Source organism: Pteronotus mesoamericanus, unplaced genomic scaffold (assembly GCF_021234165.1).
Source record: "Pteronotus mesoamericanus isolate MK-2021 breed Mesoamerican mustached bat unplaced genomic scaffold, CSHL_Meso_final contig_134, whole genome shotgun sequence".
NCBI lineage: Eukaryota > Metazoa > Chordata > Mammalia > Chiroptera > Mormoopidae > Pteronotus > Pteronotus mesoamericanus.
In genome coordinates, this window is record NW_026555061.1 from 4,569,910 (window position 1) to 4,588,429 (window position 18,520).

Sequence of the window (18,520 nt, forward strand, 5' to 3'; positions counted from 1 at the left end):
TGTGGACACAAAATACCTTGAGCCGCTGCAGAGCCCTGGCAACGACCGGCTGACTGGACGTCTGCTCTTGACGCAGAGTCACGAGTCCCTCGATGGCCTGCTGGAAGCCTTTTCTCTGGATTATGAGGTTAGAAGACTCCATGACGACTAGTAAAAGGTTATCCACCTGGAGGGAAATCAGGCACAGAGGGATAAAAAACAAGCCGAGGTACTGCCTCCCCATTCAAGTCCAACACCATCGGATCGCGGCGCCAACCCCAGGGTTACCAGGCCGGCAGCCGCCCGAACAGAAAGCTGCTGTCCAGCCAGGCTGCTCCCGAGCAACATGCCACAGCGGGCGCCGAAGCCTGGGACCTTCGGCCCGGCAGCGAAGAGTCCCAGGGTCTGTGCACACGACACCCCTGACCACTCTAGCACTCCAGGTGGCTCAGCCCACTTGGCGTCACGCGCCTGCATGTGCAGGGCAGCAGGGTAGGGGCACACGCAAGAGGAAGAGTGGGATGAGCTGGGGGCCTCATATGAAACAGTGAGAAACCAGACTTTTTTTTTTTTTACTCTTTAAGTAGTTTGAGTACATCTGTGATATGATCAAATGTACATATTAGAAAGATCATTCTGGTTCATTCTGGAAACATGAAAACAAACATGCGAAAGTGTGGGGCGGGAAGGTACAGGTTGAAGCAGGGAACCTGATGGGGGAGGGCCACTGCCAGAGTCCGGGAGGGGGGCGAGCGTGGCCGTGGGGATGGCGGGGGGCTCAGTGACAGGGTCCCTGAATGGCAGCGCTCTGGGCTTGCAGGGCAGCTGACTGACTGCAGGGGCGAGAGGCTGAATGTCCATCAACTGCCACGCTTGGGGCCAAGTGGTGGAGCAGACGGAGCAGCACTCGCGGGGACGGGGCGCACAGGGAGAGAGCACATTTGCACCGTCACGGAGCCCGGGGGCTAGTGGGGGTCAGGCACTCGGCCCAGGCAGGCTGAGCTTAAGGGGCACGTGAGCACGCGCCGACAATGCCCCTCACTGAACACAGAGAACATAAAGAAGCTGCTAATGGTTTTAACTGGTGACTTACATGAATTATGGGGACCTTGCTAGGTAGGTGGGCAACAGACTATACTACCCAAGTGAGAACTAAGTAGTCAGTAAACCAGTTCTTGGAGAACTGGAACTACAAATTCAACGAGTAAGATAATTCCTTTTAGATCATGGATGTATACACCTAAGGACATGGCTGAACTAAGAAAAAATATAAATAAAACATTTGAAATACTCCAATTTAATTAATTTAACATACTTACAGACTTGGAATATTTTAGTACAAATAATGCTACAAAATGGTTTGGTAAAACAGCAAGGCCTACTTCGGGGAAGTGTGTTCCTTAGGCCCCTACAGTAGTTAAACTGATCACTCGGGAGTGGCTAGAACCCCCTTTTCGCAGAAGCATTTTCAGTAAGCAGCGGTCAGCGGGGGAGGCGGGCGGGGGGAGCCGAGGAGGCCCACCTGCATGCTCCTCAGGGTGTCCACGGTCTCCACCTGCGGCACGACTTTGACCAGCGGGGCCTCCCACGCGGCCCAGCCATCCTCGGAGCCCTGCGTGTGCCCGCTGGGCTTGGTGAGCAGCAGGTAGGCGTCGATCAGCACGTCGTCCTGGGAGCAGTCCTTTCCTGCGGCTGCGTCGAGCAGATGCAGGATAATTCCCTTCTCCTCAGCGAGGGTGTCTGGAACAAACAGCTGCAAGTTTTCTAGGCCAGGAATCTGTACCTGGAACAGAAAGAGTCCAAAGTCTTGAGTTAAGAAATGTCATAAATTATAGGAACATTATTTGAAAAAAAACAAAAAAACAAAAACCACCACCACCTAGGAAAAGAGCGGCAGGCCTGGGACGGGGCGGGTGGGAGTGGCGCCGTGGGCCAGTGCACGGAAGGGCGGCGAGCAGGCCCGCACGCAGAGGGGAAGGCCCGCGGTCTCTCCGCCTGCAGGGCCGCCTCTACCGCCTTCATTTGCAGCAGCAGAGAAAAGGCTCGTCAGGGGAGGGGGTCGGCCTGAACCGTCCCCGAACAGCACTACTTGGCGGTGTCGTCTGTGAGCGGGCTGCTCCCAGACAGCAAAGCCCGGCAGTGGCCGATGGCCGGGATCTTCAGCACAGCCAGGAATCCTGTGAGTCCGTGCAGGTGACGTCTTTGAAAGAGGACGCCACCTGACTCAGTGAAAAGGAAAACCTTTAACACGGAATACACAGTGACTGTGTCCTACAAGTCACACACAAATGTGGGTGGGATGCACTGTGGGTGGTGAATAAAATTTCCAGTGACACCATCATACACAGCTTCCAAATGCACTAAATCGTAAAGAATTTAAATGAGAGCAAAGATGGCAACTCAAAGAGTGGCTCCAAGCGATGCTGAAGACGTCAAAAATTCATGTAAGAAGCCTGAACTGTTTCAGGAAACGCAAGGGTGAAAAACAAAACTATTTAAAACCAGCATATTGTTTTATATACATTACTTTAACTATGTATATGTAACTAATAAAAGTTTGAATAAATATTTTATTGTTTTATCTGTATTCTTAAGACATCAATAAGTCAACATAACTTGGTCTTCCACAATTATTTCATCAAGAGATAGCTGGATAGTCTTCTAACTGGGGTCAGCGTGTGGCCAGGAAAAGCCAAAATACTTACCATCTGGATATTTAAGATACAGCTTTCCTGTTTTAGGGTAAAGTAATAAAAGCAAAATATTTCAATTATACCACGCTAAATATTTACCTTAATGTACTGCTTTGATTTCAGAACATCCAGAAGGTCTCGAACTGGAGCTGAAAGTATGAACTCGGCAGCTACTTCCAGATCCTGGGATCACAGTTACAAAGAAATTTCTTTAGAGTTGGCTTTTTAAAAAATAAAAAAGGAAACCGAAAAAATCATCATCACTAAGGAGGACTGCCCTCTCACCTTTCTCAGCATTTTGGCAAACCCGAGGGCCTTGGAGGCCCGCTCCCTGGCCTCGTGGAAGAGCTCCTTCAGGGCCCGACTGATCTCTATGACCGACCTCCTGCAGCAGGGGGGGAATCCAGGGAGGGCACGGCCGCGCGGGAGAGCGGACATGAAACGGTAAGGGTGAAGCAGATTCTCAATCACATTGATAAAAACTGAAAATTCTATAAATGGAAACCTATTTGAAATATTCAGGAGGCTGCTCCACACAGTTGTCCAGAAAATATTTGTGTTCCTTAAATAAGTAGGGTACCGCTAATAACGTTTAAGTAACAGTAAGGTCACCTTTCTAAAAAGTATATAAGAATAATTTCCTGGAGGTAAGTTCTTGACTCTCAGCTCATGTTCTAACTAACAAGGCACACGTCCGGGGTGGACCAGTAAATAAATGTCTAACAACGGGCTCCGCCCGGAAGCTTGTCCCCTGTGGTGTTCACGATTCCTGGGGTGTAGAGAGGCCACCACAGCTGGTTCAAGCTGCCAGTCCGGCAGCACTGAGCAGTGACTTGGGGAGAGAGGCGCACCAACTACCGCCCGTCGGCTCAGGAGCCAGCACCCACTGCCCGCGAACCACATTTTATATCTCCCTAAAAACAGCACGTCAGAGCCGTTCTGTACAGTTCACCATCTTCATTCTTGAATTCCCATTCTTATTGTAATCCCCCATTTAGCTCTCAAAGCATCAAGACCTTCTACAAATGATTTATTCTGCTTCTCAGCCACTCAGTACTGTTCCGGGGAGAATCTACGTGGTAACCACTTTCTTTATCTGCAGCCTAGAGACATCCCAGGTGTTCCGAAGCCCAAACTGTGCTTCCCATCAGGCTCTGGACGCTGCGAGAAAACATCTCAGCTCTAGAGAAGTCTGTTCCACTGAGCACTGTCTGAGGTTGACTCATGTGACACTGCTGAAAAATGGCCACAAAAGGGCTACCTGGCTGACATATATGCCATAAAAACAGCAGTTTTACATGATTCAGCCTGAACACCATCCACACAGAGTTGGAGGAAATGCAGCAGAGGAGTAAGCCATGGTTTCATGCACTTCAGCTTGGGGCTCAACAGAAGGGACAAGTTAACCATAAAAACAATAAACATGTGGCAAATGTCAAATAAAGACATTCACAGATTGCTACAGGGGTACAATTACTTAATTAAAGACATCTGGGAGTGTGTGGATGAATTCTACTCCACTCCTTTTTAGCCAATTGAAACTATGCATCCCTTTCTCTAAGGACACTATTTTTATTAGGCTAAGTAAATTCACTGACCACAAAACCATACCTAAAAGACCATATGAAAAGGCAGCACAGAAATAAGTCCCTTCAGGTCTATTACCCAAGCTCATCAAGCACAACATGCCCAGGTATGGCTCCAGCTGACTGTGGGCTCAGCACCGGGACCCAAACCGGGGGAGGAAGAGGCGCCCACCTTATCTCATCTGACGCGCAGCTGTCCTCGGCGCTGGCCCAGAACTCCGCGCAGCGCTCCTGCAGGCCGACCTCCAGGAAGCTCCCCGTGGACTTCAGAAGCATCCCCGCGATGTCACTGAGGGGGCGAGGTGGCAAGAGTGAGCCAGGGACAAAGCTGTCCTCATGCCTCCAATTCTTGAAGGAGGAACTGAAAGGGTCAGCTACTGTTTTGATAGTTTTAAAAAAATGACCAAGAACTTTTAAATAGGAAATCATGATTACAGTGAAAAAGTGGAGCTCCCGATCATGGCATGAATATACCAGTGTTCACAGTTTTCGTTAAAAACCGTAAAATCTTAAATTACATTCATAATAGCTATGTAATTATAATTACACAAATGTTATTTTCATCTTAAATGTTCAAAATAATATAAAATGAACTTAAATATGTATCTGTGACAAAATGTCTTTTTTAATCCTCACCCAAGGACATGCTAATTGATTCCAGAGAGAGGGGAGGGCGGGGGAGAGAGAGGGCGAGACATTCGTTTGCGAGAGAGACATCCACAGCAACCGCGGCCTCATTACACCCGCACCGACCCGACACTGAACCCCCAACCCGGGCCAGTGCCCCGACCAGGGACTGAACCTGCTACCTTTCGGTTCACAGGACGATGCTCCAACTGAGCCACACCAGCCAGGGCTGACAAGATTTTTTAAAAGCTTAATAAACTAAATGATAACATAAGACAACAAAGTGAATTCCTTAAATGCAACTGTTTTTAAAATTTCCCTCACAATTAGCTTTTCATGGTCAATAAACATGAAATACTACACATAGATGATGGCTCTGAGTATGAAATCTAAACACGAGGGTTAAAATGTAGTGAATCTGAAGGCAGTTCAAGTTCGGCAGCAGCCTAACTATCACAACGTCCAAGGAAAGAGGCCTCCGGTCTAGTAAAGGCAAGCAGGCCCTGTGTCCACAGCCAGCACCAGACCGTCAGTGGCAGGGTGGCGTCCAGGGAGAAAGATCAACCCAGCGGCCAGCGAGGTTTCCGTGGGCTCTGTGGGCAATGCAGAGCTATAACCAGCACAGCAATGGCAGGAGGAGGGGCTCTGTCAGGACGAGCGTGGGGGTCAGGGAGAGGAGCACCGAGGAAAAGCAACAAGCACGAATAAAGGCACTGAGACGAATCCAATCTGAGAGGAGGAGGGCGGGGGCCCCGGGGCAGACAGCCTCAGATGTCACTGTCTGACCCGCACCTGGAGGCAGAGGGCAGGCAGGCAAAGTCGCTGAGTGGGAACGTGTCCTGATGAGAAGCGTGCATTTGAGAACGGGAGGGCAGAGGGCTGTCCAGAACGGGGTCACTCAACAACACCTGAGTATCCGTCACACGCTACGCAGCAGCGGGCCAAACGGACAAAACTCTCTGCCCAACAGAACACACAGTAAATTAGGAAGAAAACTACAAAGTATTTCAGGTAAGCGTTATGTAGAGAGAAATACAATAGGAAAGAAAGCTAAGGTGCACTCGCAGGTCGAAATTTCCATTTTAATCCTGGAGGAGGTGACATTGAGACAGAGATGTACACAAAGGAAGAAGAGGGAGGAGCCACGGAGAGACCTGGGAGGCAGTGCCGGCAGAGGGACAGCAAGGGCAGAGCCCAGGCCGGGGGCGGGGAGCGTGCGCGCCCAAGGGGCAAGGGAGGCAGGATGCCACTGCGGCTGCGCAGAAGGCACAGGCACACGAACAGGGGTCTGAGGAGCAGTGAGACCGTGCTGGGCCTAGAGGCCGGGTGTGGGCGCCCTCCTGCTCTCCCTGAGTGAGAAGCGGAGCCACCAGCATAGAGAGCAGAGAAGGTGGACGGACGGGCACCTTCACAAGGCTCCTCTGGCTGTGGTGGAGTTGAGGACGAACCACAGGGGACGAAGGGTAGAAGGACAGAGACGAGAGCCGTGGCAGGAATGCCAGTGACCGACAGCCTGGGCCGTGCAGAAACGCAGGGTGGTGAGTGGAGGTCAGACCAGGGCTCCCTCCCGAGGGTCGGCCAGAAGGATGCGAGGTGAGGTGCGAGAGACGGAGGGAAGGTGGGGCCCAGCCCTGACCGCGGAGCCTGGAAGGCCTAGCCCAGGAAGCAGGACGCTGTGCTGGCACAGCAGCGCCCCGAGGACCGAACCACGACAGCAGCGGGGCACCCCGCAGCAGGCAAGGACGCGGCCGGGGCCCGCTCAGTGGGCCTGCACGGTGTGGAAGGAAGGCCAGATACTGCGCCACAGTTCCAGGCACAAGCGAAAAAGAAACACACACAGACTGGCCGGGAATGAGGGTCCAGGGGAATCGCGTGGCACGGACTGGCAGTGAAATGAAAGAGTAACCTTTAGAAAGTTTCTTCAACTAAGCTTCACAGTCTGAAAACAGGTAATGTAAACAGAAAAAATTACAGGCAAAGCAAAATTGTGAGAAACTAAGCGTGGGAGGGACACCGAGAAGGGCAGTGGACACACTCTAGGAGGCTGCCCGCGGGCACCGACGGGCAGAGGAGGGTGGTGCAGACAGCAGGGTCCCGGCTAGGGGGCTGGAAGCGCTCCGACAGCGAGGTCACTGCTCACGCAAACAAAGACGGAGATGACAGCAGAACAACGGGCAATGAGGGCGAAAGCAAGGGGCACAGAGCACGGACGGAGGGGGTGGAGCTGAGGACGAGGGTTTTCTAAAGGCGGAAGGCCAGACGGCTCCGCACAAAAGCTGAGGTCCTCAAGAACGCACGACCCAGGGCAAGAAAGGAGCGGGCACGCAGCCCCCAGGGAGGAGGCGGGAGAAGGCACCACAGCTGATGAGAGCCAGCTCCTCAGACCCCGGGCGGCAGCCATCCAGAGCTGGGGGGAAGGACTGATCTTCGGGGGGCGGAGGACGGGCCCCCGCCAAGACCCCTGACATGCCCCTGAATTCAGTACCAGGCACTTAAACTCCAGGAGACACATTCCCTTTCTAGAACAGACAGACCAGTGACCACACTCCCTGCTCTGGTCTTCCTGTTCCCATGTCTAACCTTCCACCACATGAAAGCCCCGCTCAGAGATTCTGACATCGGCGCCACACTCCCAAACAGTGTGATGGAAACGCACCCGTCCCAGTTTCAGATAGCCCGAGGCCCGAGATGCACAGGCCCTGGGGGCCCGTCTACCCCTTGGAGGCCTGGGAGTCTGCCCCTTGTCGTGTGCATCCCAGAGGGTTGACTCTAAGGCAGGACGGCTCCACCGCAAACCTGGCCCTTGGAGCGGGTGGCTCTGTTCTGGCGGCCGTCCTGCACACTGTAGGGGTTCAGCAGCGCCCGGCTTCTGCTCGCCGGGCGTCAGCAGCCCCTCCCAGCTGTTACAATCAAAACCACTTCCAGACATTGCCAGATGCCCCCGGAGGAGGCACACACCCCAGGTTGATACAAACGTGGGCGGGGGCACACGGAGATATGAAAGAGGGTCGTTTTCACAGAGCCCAATGCCGAGCACACACACAGAGAAGCATGGCAGGGGTGCAGGCTGGGAGTGCGAGGGGGACTGGAAGGCGCCCCAGGGTTCCTACCAGAAAAGCGTCCCGGCCTGGGCCTCTCCTCCACGGATGTAATGGGTTATTTCTTTGGTGAAATTCCATTCTTTTTCTAACAGATTTTTTAAACTATGGGATGCTTGAGGTAACTGCTGTAGCATTTGGATCCAGCTTCTCATGTAATCAAAGTAGACCTTAAAATACAAAAATGTAAAGGAGAGAGATGAGAACAGACTGCGGAAACCCCCGGCGCTCCCCTCAGGGAACCCAGACGCGCGGTCCGCAGGGCAAGGTGGGAGAGGGCTGCCCGCGCAGGTGGCAGGCACGCTGGGGACCAGCGTCTCAAGGGAAGGCTTCCCCGATCGAGGAACTCTGCTCCTCGGCACCTTGACGGTCTTCACAATCCCTTTAAGTGACTGAGAAAATAACTAAAAGGCTCACAATGCACAGAAAAGCACAATCAAGCTTTTTAAAAATAAAAATAATAGCACCCAGAAATGCCACCACTAATATACCACAAACATTACTACTCCTTTGAAAGGCTTGTTTAACTACTGTAACTTCAGACAGCAGCTTATGTGGTGAGAGGGAATGAACACATTTCACACCATTGTTGTGATACAATTTTTCAAGGTTTATGTCATGTAAGTTACGATCTATAACCCAAATGCCCAACTTTCCTGAAGTGGAGTTTACAACCACCACAAGTCCCGATTCAGCTTTCCACTCCTAAATTCTTATTGTATCTGTTGCTTCGTATGGTTTTCCTATCAAGTCCTTTTTCTCGTGACGGGTTCACAATTGCTACATTACAAAACATACCATCTACTGATTCCTTTACTGAAAGGCTAAATTAACTGCACAGAAAAGATCGGAGTTACACGTTCTCTCCCTCAGCACTTTTAAGACGTTGCTGCGCCGCCTTTTCACGCTGTGCCACTGGTATGAAGAAACCTGACGCGGCCTAATCCAACCTGTCACCACGCTCCGCAAGCCCTGAAGGGGGCTTGCCGTCTCCACGGAGATGTTTACAGGATTCTTTCTTGGGTCTTCGATTTCAGTATTTCATCAGGTTACATCTTCAGGTTCACTGGAAAGAATGTTTTCTGAGACCAGCAACAACTTTCCGTAGGCAAATCTCAAATCTTGTTTTCATTTCAAGAAAAGTGTCCTCCACTGACTCTCTCTGGACACTCCTGGGCCTCCAGACCCCCAGGCTGCGCCCTTGCAGTCTCCAGTCCTGGCCCCGTGAGGCGCGCAGCGGGGGCCTACCTGCTCTGATCCACCAAGCACGGGGCGGACGGATGCCAGGCCCAGGCCCCTTTCACCTGCCGAGTGCCCCGCGCCTCCCCCCACCGCCCGCCCGCGGCTCCAGACGGCCTGCCCTCCCTGCCGCAGCGTGCCAGGGCCACTGACTCGGCACGGAGGCGGGCTTCCCGTGCGCCCCAAGGCCACTCTCCCACTGCTGCCCTCACGCAGGCTGCTGTGAAAGCACAAGGGACACCTGTGCCTCCCCGACTTCCGTCCTTTGGGACTCTTCCTGGGGAGCCTGCGGCTGCACTGCCACCACCCTGACAGCACCCGCGCGGCCTTCTCTGTCAGAGCGGGTTTCTCTCCCTCGCTCTTCGTTCAGTTAAAATGACCGGAGGCTTTAAAACATTCTAACAAATATCAGTAGAATGAACAACTGTTAACATTTTGTCCTATTGCTCAGGATATTTTTTCATCAAGAAATAACACATTACAAAGTTAATGTCCCCTTTGTTTCTTCGCCTCTTTCTCTTTCCTCCCTCCTCGGGGGCAACAACTACGAGTTTAGTATGTCTCCTCCTCCTGTGTGCTTTTTAGAATAATCTGTTACATAAATTATGACATCTAGCACTATTTTGTGTGCGTTTCCAAGGGCATCCCTGAGCGGGGCTGTAATCGCACACAGTGGCTTTCAGACACTGCCAAGGCGCCCTCTGCAGCGCAGCCTTTCCTGGCCCGCCCGGCCGCAGACCCAGACAGCGCCTCCAGGCCGCCCGGCTGCCCGTCTCCCCGGTGGCAGCGTTCGCCACTCCGATGCTCTGTTCACTCGTACAAGGGTCCAACCACCATTTCCCATCATCCTTGATCCCGAGGCGGGCAAGCAGGGTCTGTCACGATGCCAGCCTAACCACAGAAGCCAGTGTGACACCCCACAACCCTCACAGTATGAAAATGGACTCTTTCCTGCTCCTTTGTTTGCCCTTCACTCTTATCTGGACACACTAACTTACAAGTACGAGCTTTCCCTTGTTGTGTCCTCTACAAATACCACATCTTGTTCAGCATTCTCATATTTTCTTTCCTTTTAAGTTCTTTTTCTGTGGTTCCTCAAATCCGTTGATCGCATGATCCTACACTGGATGTTGTTTATTGTCCTGGTTCTTTCTAAGGCCAGGGTCAGGGCAATGAGCTACACTGTTCATCACAGCTTCCACATGCTGTCCCCAAACACACACTCCCCCAGTCACCCCTCTGGCCTGCGTGCCCACGCCCCTCAGTTCTCAGAAAGATGGCACAGCATAGAGGAGACCACTAAGTCACATCTGTCCTGCCAACAGGGGGGTGGCACACAAGGGTCCTTACCTAAGCTCCCTGCATCTTGCAGATGTGCCAGCTACAACAGGACCCCCACTGGGACGCCCCTTGCTTGTCTCCTGATGGTTCACACCTCTACAGATCACAACTTGCTTAATCACTGTGTGGACCCCCCGATGTCTGCGGTGGGAGATGATCACCCTCACTTCAGTCTGAACTTTAAAGCAAGTAATTGTAATAGTATTGGGGCGGGGGTGTGAATATTGCAAGCAACTTCCTCCTTTACCAAACATGAAATATTTTCCTTTACTCTTTGTTCCTTTTGCTGTTTTTGGTGACTTTCAAGAGCAGGGTGCTACAGTAACCTAACCTGACTGCCCACCGAAAGGCCACTGTTTGGGCTCCCCGGCCCTCCAAACATGCCCCTGCACGTACCCATCTAGCACCCTTTGGGGCACAATTTTAAAAATACTGATAATTCCCACTTCTTCATCTGCAAAATGATGGAAAGAAACTAAAGAAAATTATGCCTTACACAGGTAATTAGTAGCAAAGCTCCAACTAAATCCTAGGCATTTCTGCTCTAACTAGATGCGATTTCGGTAATTCACTTAATCTAGGCTTCAGCCACCTCACGGGTGCACCGAGGCTCGGAAACCACAGGACCCAGAGTGCAGGCTCAGCCTGCGTGACCTTCACCCTTCCTGCCTCAGCGCTTACGTGATGGGACAGGTCGGGGGGAGCCTTTGGAAAGCAAAATACATTTTCTCACTTTAAACCTCTGGCTTGGTCTTCCATAGATAGAAATTAGTTTGCTTGCTTTTTACAGTGAATTTTCAATGAAAAAGACCTTCCTGACATAAGAAATATCTAATATTTTTAAACGGCCACATTTCAGACACCCTGGTCTTTCATATATTTTCCCGAACAATTAGGAAATAATTTCAAAATCAGATGTGACAGCCCCTTCCCAGTCACCCTCTTCTTTCGATTCTTCTGTGAAGGAAGCTGAAAGGTCAATGGGCAGGTGCCCAGCCTGTGCTACAGGTAGGAGCCATGCACGCAGCCTGGCCATTGGCACGCAGGGACAGCCGCTGGCAGGGGCTCCCGGAGAGCGCTCGCTGTCTGGGACCCAGCTGACGAGCGTTCCTTCCCCTCTGCCGCCTTCTTCCTTCCAGCCCAGAAAGCGGGGCGGGGCGGGGGGAGGGGGGCAGCTGTGTGCGCTAAGCCATCCTAGGTCGGATGGTGAGGTGTCCAGCAAGGACGAAAGCATTCCAAAAACCACGGACCTACCCGCATGGTCGCTTTCTTAATTATTTCTTCAGCCTGCCACACTGTGTCATCAGCCATGTCTCCCTCTACTGACTCTAACCTGTATTTACTGTATATTAACACTCTACCAGACATTACGGAAGGCAAAAGAACTTCAAGACATAGCCCGTGGCTTGTAAAGCTTTCGGTCTAATTGGGGAAGCCGGAGAACAGAGAAGTGCTGTATCATTAAGTATTAAATAGCACAGTTCTAATTATAGCTGCTGAGAGTTCAGAGAAGGTTTAGATAAAGCACACTAAAGGTTAAGACTGTCAACAAAGCTTTCCAGAAAAAAATGGAACTTGGAAGTCAGTCTTAGATGGGCAGATATGGAGAAGCGGCATTTTGAGCAGGAAGAAATACTGTTGAGCGATGATCCAGAGGTTAGAAAGCACAGGTACATATAACACACGTGAGAAGCGCAGAGAGCCCTTTCTGAAAGAAATACAAAGAAGTCTGCTCCCGCCGAGTCACATTATTTATAACCCCTTGAATGCGCCAGGCTCCTCGGTGTACCCCAGTCATCACTAAGACTCAGCCCCCTTGCTTTACGATGTCCCTAGAAGTCCCCGGGCTAGCTCAGGTGTCCCATCTCTAACCCTTCCTTGCACCTCAGCATAATCCTACCTTCTCACTTCCTCCTCAGTGCGGGGTACCGGTTTCGCCCTGGTCTTCAGACGGTGCTTCGCGGCGCTCGTCCCCGTGCCCCCAGAGCTGTGCGAGGCCCTGCGGCAGCACAGACACTGCAGGGACTGGACAGGTGCCTCAGTCAGAGACCAGGCCTGCCTCCGTTTTGGGGCCATGCTGCGAGACCCACGACTAAACAACGAACTAGAATAAGCTGGGAAAGCAATCGGTTAAAAGTCCGCCCTCACACCTGCGTGCACACAGCCAAACAGGCCAGGGAAGACACTCCGTGGCCGCCCTCACCATGAGCATCTCCTGCAGGTCCTCCTCGAAGGCGTCGATGTTGCAGTCGGCCTTCTCCGGGTCGTCGCAGACGCCGTGCAGCATGAACTGGTAGTACTGCTTCATCAGGAGGCCGCCCTTCAGCACCTCCTTGCACTCGCGGACCAGCTGCAGGGGACAGTTGTAGGTTCTGTCAGTTCCCGCATCCCGCCCAGGCAACCTATCGGCAGTCGCCGTTCCCGCGTAAACCCTTAAAAGGCTCACAGAAACAGACCTTGATTCTGAAAAACGGAAAATATTTTCCAGATTCTTACACAGATTATCTTAGTAGCCTCAACTGGATAAGAACAAGTAGTAAAAATAGAGCACTTGGTATGACAGTATGAATGCACAGAGAAAACGTCATACAGGCAAAAAATGACTTGCTATAAAACACACTTTCCTACAAATAAATTCATGTATTTTTAAAATTAATTTATCGTATTTTTCCCCCTTACCATTTAGCCCCCTTATATTCCTCTCCCACAAATAAATTTATATAGAAAACAAACCGTAGAAAAAGATGTATTTTTCTATTAGTTTACATTGTAAGAAAGTATACAAGAGAAAAATCTCCTGAAACTGGTCACTTTTAATCATAATAAAGATTCAAATATACTTACCACAGATCATGGTGGCCGTTATAATTTAGTATAGTTTACCTACTGTGACTTGTGGCTTTTACTATCAAAAAACTGTAATATTCACACAAACCAACCAACCTAAGATTAATCTGATAAAATTAGACGGAAGCCAAGGGAAACGAGGATGCAAAAAGATCAGTAAAACCCCACTACGCAGGCCCAGAAGGTAAAGCTGGGAAGGAGGGAGGGTGGGGACAGGAGATGGCCCGCGAAGTCCTTCCCATTAGTAACGAGTGGGCACAGGACGCCTCACACTCCCAGGCAGTGGGGACCCTGGGCGCAAGCTTACAGTCACAGTAGTTTTAATAAAAGTTAGCAAAAACACAAAAGCAGCCGAGGTGTGGCTACTGGAAAAATAAACTGGTACAAACTTTCTAGAATCTAAAAATACATACTCCCCCTTTATGTTTTATACTCAAGAAATCATCAGAGATGCAGACTACGTATCATGTATTATATATAGTTATTCAAAACAATGTGTATTAAGTTACGATGTACCTGTATAATAGAGCATTATTGAACCCATTTAAAATGTTTTGAAAAATATTAAAGGGTAAAAACTCATACATACTATTTTTTATTTTTAAACTTTTATGTGTACACTTTAAAGTATGTATAGTATGTATAGGAAAACGAATGGAAATACACCAAAATGTTATAGTGGTTATCTCTGAGTAACAAAATAACTTCCACTTATGTACTATTTTCTACACTTTTCAAATCTTCTAAACACAAAAATTGCTTTTACAAAGCCATTTTAAAGACATCCCTTATGTGCTTACAAATGAATCTTTGAATGTATTTAAGCCAAAACTTCTATTTTCACTCTAGTAGTGCTACATTAATCTAAGAAATGTTTTTTGTTTTAAAAATGTTTTAACAGAAATTACTCTTTAATCCTAACAACAGTCCCATTGGAAATAAACTCCACCTTCTTTCACCAGGTTATATTCCTGAAGTATTTGTTTCATGGGGAAGGGAAGGTGCTTTGTCAAGACTTCCTAAATGACCTCAGCAACATGGAGGACGAGCAACAAGCACCGGCAAGGCCTGGAACCCACACAGTGAGAAGCGGAGGCCTCAGGGAACCCCAGCTCTGCTAGGGGTTGGGTGGGAACTGCAGTGCGGACCAGAGGCAGGCATCGCGTCCACCGCTGCTGGCCACGCCCCTCCACGCCCTCCAGCAAGCTCCAGGCTGCTGGCCCTGCCCCCGCCTGTCCTTCCTCAGCCAGCACCCTTCTCTGGGCTCCATCCCCCGGGCCAGAGCCAAGGGGCTCCTCATGCTTCCGTCTCCAGGAGATGGACATGCGCAGTCTATAAACACACAACGTCTACTCTTCACACTCTGTAATGCTTATTTTATATAGCGAATGTCAATAAGGTAACATCATAAAACGCACACACGAACACACTTCAGCATCACTCTGCTTGACACAACTGCTTCCGGCCATAAAGCCCGTCCAAAATCAGCAACAGTGAAGAAGGCGGACGCTGCCACTCTGTTCACGCTCCACGGCTGCTACCCAAGTCCAAACGCCTCCCCTCTGCACATTCTAGAGACATTTATTTGTTGACTTGTAGCTTGCAGAGAATGAAAAAAAAAAAAAGTAAGGAACTTCAAGTATTTAAGTTTCCAGTCTTTAAAGACTGATACTTATAGGGCACAGAAGATCCTTTCATCGCCAGACTTTTACATCCTTTCCGACAAGGAAGTAAAAAATAGAAAGGTTGAGCCACAATCGTATCTTTGGGGACTGCATGTAAAGAACATCTTCAATTACCCTACAAAGAGCAGCTTAAAAACACAAACATATACTCATTTTTTCACTATTGGCAACAAACAGGAAAAAATACTCAAAAAAAAAATTATGAGCCTGTAGAAGAATATTATACAAAGCACTAGGTGTTTTTTAACAGCCTCTGACCCCAACCTGCTTAATGCTCAGCAGGGAGGGCTCCCCAGCAGGCCTCTGCTCCAGCCGCAGCTTCAGGCACTCGTGGATGACATTCAGGAGGACTCGGCAGAGGACGCGGAAGGCGGGCTCAAATGAGGGGAGATCCATGGACTTCAGCTCCTCCCAGGACACGGGGCTGCACCTCTGCTCCGAAGGAGGTGGCGACCTGGACAACTGCACGTAGTCAGAGCCCCACACGGGGTCCGGGAATTCAGAAAACTGGAACAAAAATGCAACCAAGGTTAAAAGGGCACGCACGAGGTTGTTGTTACAGACTATTATTCTCTATAGCTTATTGATAAATCTACAAAAGCCGTAATTGTACAGGAAAAATAAACTTTAGAATAATTTCACATTTCAACACAGACCCAAAAATTTCTAGTATTAGAAAACTGTAACAAAGACTAAAACCAAATTGTAATATTTCTGTTAAAAAAGTATAGTAGAAATAGAATCAGGTACACCTTTTTCATGCTTTCTATTAAAATGATCAGAACACTGATTTCTAAGGTTATACACAGTATTATCCACAACTATCTGCAGGCTGAGAAAACCAGGAAAGTGTTAAAATTCAAGAAAAGAGTATAAAACCAGGTAACCACATATGTAACATAAAAAACAGTGGATTCAACAAATTCTTTTGTTCATTTTTTTCTCCTAAGCTATACCGAACAACACTGATAGAAAAATAGAAAAAGTTCATAAAACTGACCTAGCTGGCCCCGTGCCCGCTGCTCCCTGGCGCCCTTGTGTTGCTGGCCTGCTGTGCTTTCTCCCTGTAAAACGGGGTCTGGAGCTTTCCCGTGGCTCTTAAACTCCTGGCAATGTCATGGTGACCAATTACATTCCAAGACCTTGCCCTCTCCTTTCCTTGAGAAAATTGAAGCCATCAAAATTTGAAACTCTCAGCCCTGGCTGGTGTGGCTCAGTGGATTGAGCACTGGCCTGTAAACCAGAAGGTCGCTGGTTCGATCCCCAGTCAGGGCACATGCCTGGGTTACGGGCCATGTCCCCAATAGGAGAGGCACCACACACTGATGTTTCTCTCCCTCTCTTTCTCCCTTCCTTCCTCTCTCTAAAATAAATAAATAAATAAAAACTTAAAAAAAATTGAAGTTCTCAACTTCAGCTTAAAGAGTCTCCAATTAACCGGAGTTCTGCTCTAAATGTCATTCAAGTCTACATTCCCTGCCACACTGGAAACTCAGCAGGTCTCCCCCAATCACATTCTTTTATGTTCAACACATAATTTTGCATTTAAATTAATACATACTTTAGTTTCCTGTAACAAGCAAAGGTTTCTATTTAGACATATAATTTCAAAAATGATTGCCTGTGGTAAGTGTGAAGAGATTCAGTAAAAATCTTGAAACCCTGAATTTGGATAGTATGAAGTTGTGACGTGTTATGTGTGTGCTGTTCTGACCACCCCCGAGAACTGCAGTGACCAACCGCATGAGTGGCGCTGGGCTGTGCCGGCGCCTAGGCACAGCCCTGGAGTCACGTCCCAGCCAGAGAGCTGGGGGCCACGGGAAGGTGCCCCGGGCTCCCAGTCTGCAGCAGATGCGCGAGAGAAGCCCCACGGCCTGGTGGATCAGTTAACCAGAGAACAGGCAGAGACTTCTTACCAGGGGTGTGAAATGAGGACTTCAGCCAAGAGTGAAATGGTTAACTAAGTCACGGTTTAACGCATTGAACCCAACAGCATGTAGTTGTTACAGGGAACTGAGCGTTCCTATATGGACAGATCCAAAGTACAGAATATGACCCACCAGTCACAGAACAAGTACAGCATTATACTGCTTTCTTGGGAAAAAATCATCTATGTTACATACAAGGATACACAGATATATGTGCACAGAAAAGTCTAGAAGATACAAACTAACTACTACCCTGAGCAGGGGTAGAGGATAAACAGTAACTTTGCTTTTTCATCTACTTCAAAAAAATGAGTAAAACAAAAGCAAACATACTGTTTTACAAAATGAAGAACTAGGTCAAAACAGACTTTATGTTATCCTTCAAAAGTCAGTGTCTACACTTCTGGTCTAGGGAGTCACATCACCAGCAGAAGTGGCTACGGGCCAGCAATGTGCCGTGACCGGGAGGCGGGGGCCGCACGGTCGGGAGGAGTGAGAAGCAGCAGCAACGTGGCAGACTGGGGGACGCCACGCGCGGCCAGGTGGGCATGAGCACTTCGTGTGGACAGACTTCCCAGTGTTGAGGAAAGCAAAAACTCCAGCGCTTCATGAGAAACCTTCTCATTTTTAAATGCCGGCCCTTAAGTCAAAGGCATTTAAAGCACTGTGCGGGACAAAACTGAGCTTCAGGAGGCAGCACATGCACGGCTAGAGCACGGCCTACAGCCAGTGCTGGGTCCTCGTCCTGCTCCCGCACTCACCGGGCGGTCATGCAACCCTGACCTCTAAGGGGCAAGGGTCCGGCTGCACAGCCGCTGCTGTCCCGGATCCAGTTTTCTGCTGCAAGCTGCAGCACAACTGCCTACTTTTCCTCCTGTAAGTATGCTTCCTGTAAGAAAACACAAAACCTTGGGCAAATGAGCAAATATGTGTTTGCTGGCTTCACACCTCCCTCCATTAAAAAGTTCGTGTAACTTTACTAATGAAAGCAGAGTGAATAAAAAATTGCCCGTGAACACTGGATGAAGGACACTGATTGTTACGGGGCTGGGCTGGGGGACGGGGGCCCCGCTCCTGGTGGGCCGGCCACGGGGAAGCCGCTGCTGGTTGAAGACGCCTGCACTCCGGCCGCACCGCGGGAGACTCACATTTGCCTATGACCCAGAAGGGGCGGGTGTCTGTGCCTGCCAAAGCTCCCAGGGGCGCGTGTGCAGGACTGGATGCCATCAGCACAGCATGAAGCCTGTGATCCCCAAAGCCTGGCTCTGATTCCCCCCAACAACCTATAGCTTCTATGACTTAGGCAAAGTAATCTACTTCCCTTATTTGTAAACTATAGAAATAACAATGCCACTTCATTCAGTTAGCATGTCTGGCACATGGTAAGTCTCGATAAATGGTAGCTGTCATTGTTAAGGATGCATATCTGAGTTTCTACATGCTTTGTCCACTCTGACCATGAAGGGCAACCTCTTCAGGGTTTCTTGTGCTTATAGA

The 18,520-nt window shown here is 49.7% G+C and overlaps 1 protein-coding gene across 8 annotated transcripts in view; it reads right to left on the minus strand.

Moving 5' to 3' along the window:
* MAP3K4 (mitogen-activated protein kinase kinase kinase 4) overlaps nt 1-18,520 on the minus strand; it is an 86,176-nt gene that overhangs the window by 24,727 nt on the left and 42,929 nt on the right. For 4 of the 8 annotated variants that reach the window (XM_054595502.1, XM_054595467.1, XM_054595485.1 and 1 more), the window contains exons 4-11: nt 15,360-15,602; nt 12,767-12,913; nt 7,996-8,153; nt 4,431-4,547; nt 2,958-3,057; nt 2,772-2,855; nt 1,502-1,762; nt 17-166 (exon numbers count right to left, since the gene is read on the minus strand). In XM_054595502.1, coding sequence (XP_054451477.1) covers nt 17-166; nt 1,502-1,762; nt 2,772-2,855; nt 2,958-3,057; nt 4,431-4,547; nt 7,996-8,153; nt 12,767-12,913; nt 15,360-15,602 — 1,260 coding nt within the window. Of the gene's footprint in view, nt 1-16; nt 167-1,501; nt 1,763-2,771; nt 2,856-2,957; nt 3,058-4,430; nt 4,548-7,995; nt 8,154-12,766; nt 12,914-15,353; nt 15,603-18,520 lie in introns of all 8 variants that reach the window. The other 4 variants (XM_054595493.1, XM_054595458.1, XM_054595476.1 and 1 more) reach the window with 1 other exon arrangement.